Source organism: Pinus tabuliformis, chromosome 7 (genome assembly GCF_031772625.1).
Source record: "Pinus tabuliformis cultivar Carrire ecotype Pingquan chromosome 7, CPIR1, whole genome shotgun sequence".
NCBI lineage: Eukaryota > Viridiplantae > Streptophyta > Pinopsida > Pinales > Pinaceae > Pinus > Pinus tabuliformis.
In genome coordinates, this window is record NC_142293.1 from 790033914 (window position 1) to 790036138 (window position 2225).

Here is a 2225-nt window from a genome sequence, read left to right on the forward strand (position 1 = left end):
GAGGCCCAAGGAGGCCGGTAGTGGGTGAAGAGTGAAGCAAAAGAACAACCGAGAAATATTTTCTGTAGAATCCAATGTAATAATAAACACACATCAATTATTGAAGCAATTGGCAATATAAAAGCAGAAAAATTATTGAATATAGCTGGCGGTGGGAGGAAGTAATGGTGCTGCGCTGTATGAAAGTGAAAATGCCAGTTGGATGTTGCAAGAGTTGAGCTGGAAATCTGAAACGCGGAGACTGAAAAAGCTGCGGAGTGATGAGTTGGAACGCACAAATAGACGGAGATATGTTGGTTTTCTGAAGGCAAAGAGCGAAACAATGGAAATCAAATCAGGTGGCTGCCTCTATGCCTCTTCTTCGTCGGATGTTTCCTCGCTCCATCCATCCCTTCCCTTCCCCACGCGCTGATGCCATAAGCCCTCCCTTTCTATATAAACCCTCACTCACCCAAACATCCATCATCAACATCGACACTCAACATATATATATATTATATATATATTTATTCTCTCCACACATTTATTCTCATTTCTTGAACTGCAGCTCTGCATCGCAAACTCTTTTCCCAATCCTTAATCGGCATGGACACACCTCTTCACCTCCTCTTTCTTTTATTAGCCTTCTCGGCAGCTCTTGCTTCTGCAAATTTCTACAATGATGTCGACATTACATGGGGCAATGATCGTGCTAAAATCCTTGACAATGGACAACAGTTGCAGCTTACTCTTGACCGCTCTTCAGGTACCATTTGAAGTTCTGCTTTTCTTCTGCTACCTACGCCTTTTTCTTCTGTCAATTAACTTCAGCTAAGATCAGATAAGCTAATCTTAATATTCTTCTTTGATGACAGGTTGTGGTATTCAATCCAAGCAAGAGTATCTATTTGCCAAGATTGATATCCAACTCAAGTTGGTACCTGGCAACTCTGCAGGCACAGTCACAACCTTTTATGTAATTAACTCCACCTTATTTGAATTCAATTAATTATTAGCACTACCTTGGTTCATTAGACTGAAGGCGTATAACTTCTTCTGCTAACATGTTTGTTTGTTGTTGCTCTTATGGCTGTCTGCAGCTATCATCTCAAGGTCCCAAACACGACGAAATAGACCTCGAATTTCTGGGCAACCTGTCTGGAGATCCTTATGTTTTGCACACTAATGTCTTTGCTCAAGGCCTTGGTGGGCGTGAGCAGCAATTTTACTTGTGGTTCGACCCAACCCTGGATTTCCACACTTACTCCGTGCTCTGGACATCAAACCAAATTATGTATGTATTCTCAGCACTCTTTGCATTCATTCTTTTTCTTTCAATATTACTGAAAACAATACAGTGACCTCTCAAACTAGTCCATGACCCTGACATTCTTGTAATTTGTTGTTCAGATTTTCTGTAGACGGGAGTCCTGTTCGAGTGTTTAAGAACAGGGAGACAGAGTTGGGTAAAGTGGATAGCAATTATCATTATCCCAAAACCCAAGCAATGAGGGTCTACTCCAGCCTTTGGAATGCAGATGATTGGGCAACCAGGGGTGGGCTTGTGAAGACCGACTGGACTAAAGCTCCCTTTGTTGCATCCTTCCGCAATTTCAGTGCTGCCGCTACTTCTTCTTTTGACGCCGCAGCAGAGGAGGTGGCTTTGGAATCGAACCAAGAACAGAGGCAGAGCCTCCAGTGGGTACGAAAGAACTACATGATCTACGATTATTGTGCAGACACCAAGAGATTCCCCCAGGGACCGCCTCCCGAATGCAAATAAAACCTCAATCCTTTGAATTCAGAGAATGAACTCTGAATTCTTTCCTTTCAAGTATTCTGATTCATTTCTATTACATTAATTCCTTCATTCTTTCTCAGACACACATGTAAAATATTGGAGGGTATCAATCATTTCATTTTGGAACTGCTATACAAAAGCGAGATTCTTTCGATGATTCAATGGCCACAGCGTTTCCTTTAGGGTTTCCATGTGTTAGCGTTTTACCTTTTTGAATATCTATAACTCTTTTCTAAAGCTGTCGGATCCAAATCAAGAAAACAGAAAGACACGGTCAAGACAGATATATGTTTCACACATTTTAAGATTTCAAAAATGTTTCCTCTCACAGTAGCATTTATTTATTTACAAAAGTATGTACTGACTGCAACACATAATAATACTATCTTTTCCCAACCTAACCGCTGAACCATTCCCAACCCTCTAATCTAGAAATTTCCCTGCA

The 2225-nt window shown here is 41.1% G+C and overlaps 1 protein-coding gene across 1 annotated transcript; it reads left to right on the forward strand.

Moving 5' to 3' along the window:
* The first annotated feature begins 481 nt into the window (after positions 1-481).
* Positions 482-1942, forward strand: LOC149249931 (xyloglucan endotransglucosylase protein 1-like). The gene is made up of 4 exons (XM_089458849.1): positions 482-745; positions 855-955; positions 1080-1273; positions 1390-1942. Exons 1-4 carry the CDS (start codon positions 586-588, stop codon positions 1760-1762), a joined length of 828 nt encoding a protein of 275 aa, XP_089314975.1. The 5' UTR covers positions 482-585; the 3' UTR covers positions 1763-1942.
* The last annotated feature ends 283 nt before the right edge of the window (positions 1943-2225 follow it).

Bases quoted from the DNA above. Each gene is read 5' to 3' on its own strand.
- LOC149249931 (XM_089458849.1), top strand. From the start codon at position 586: ATGGACACACCTCTTCACCTCCTCTTTCTTTTATTAGCCTTCTCGGCA. The intron at 956-1,079 runs GTAATTAACTCC...GGCTGTCTGCAG, and splicing joins GCACAGTCACAACCTTTTAT to CTATCATCTCAAGGTCCCAA. The intron at 1,274-1,389 runs GTATGTATTCTC...TTTGTTGTTCAG, and splicing joins TGGACATCAAACCAAATTAT to ATTTTCTGTAGACGGGAGTC.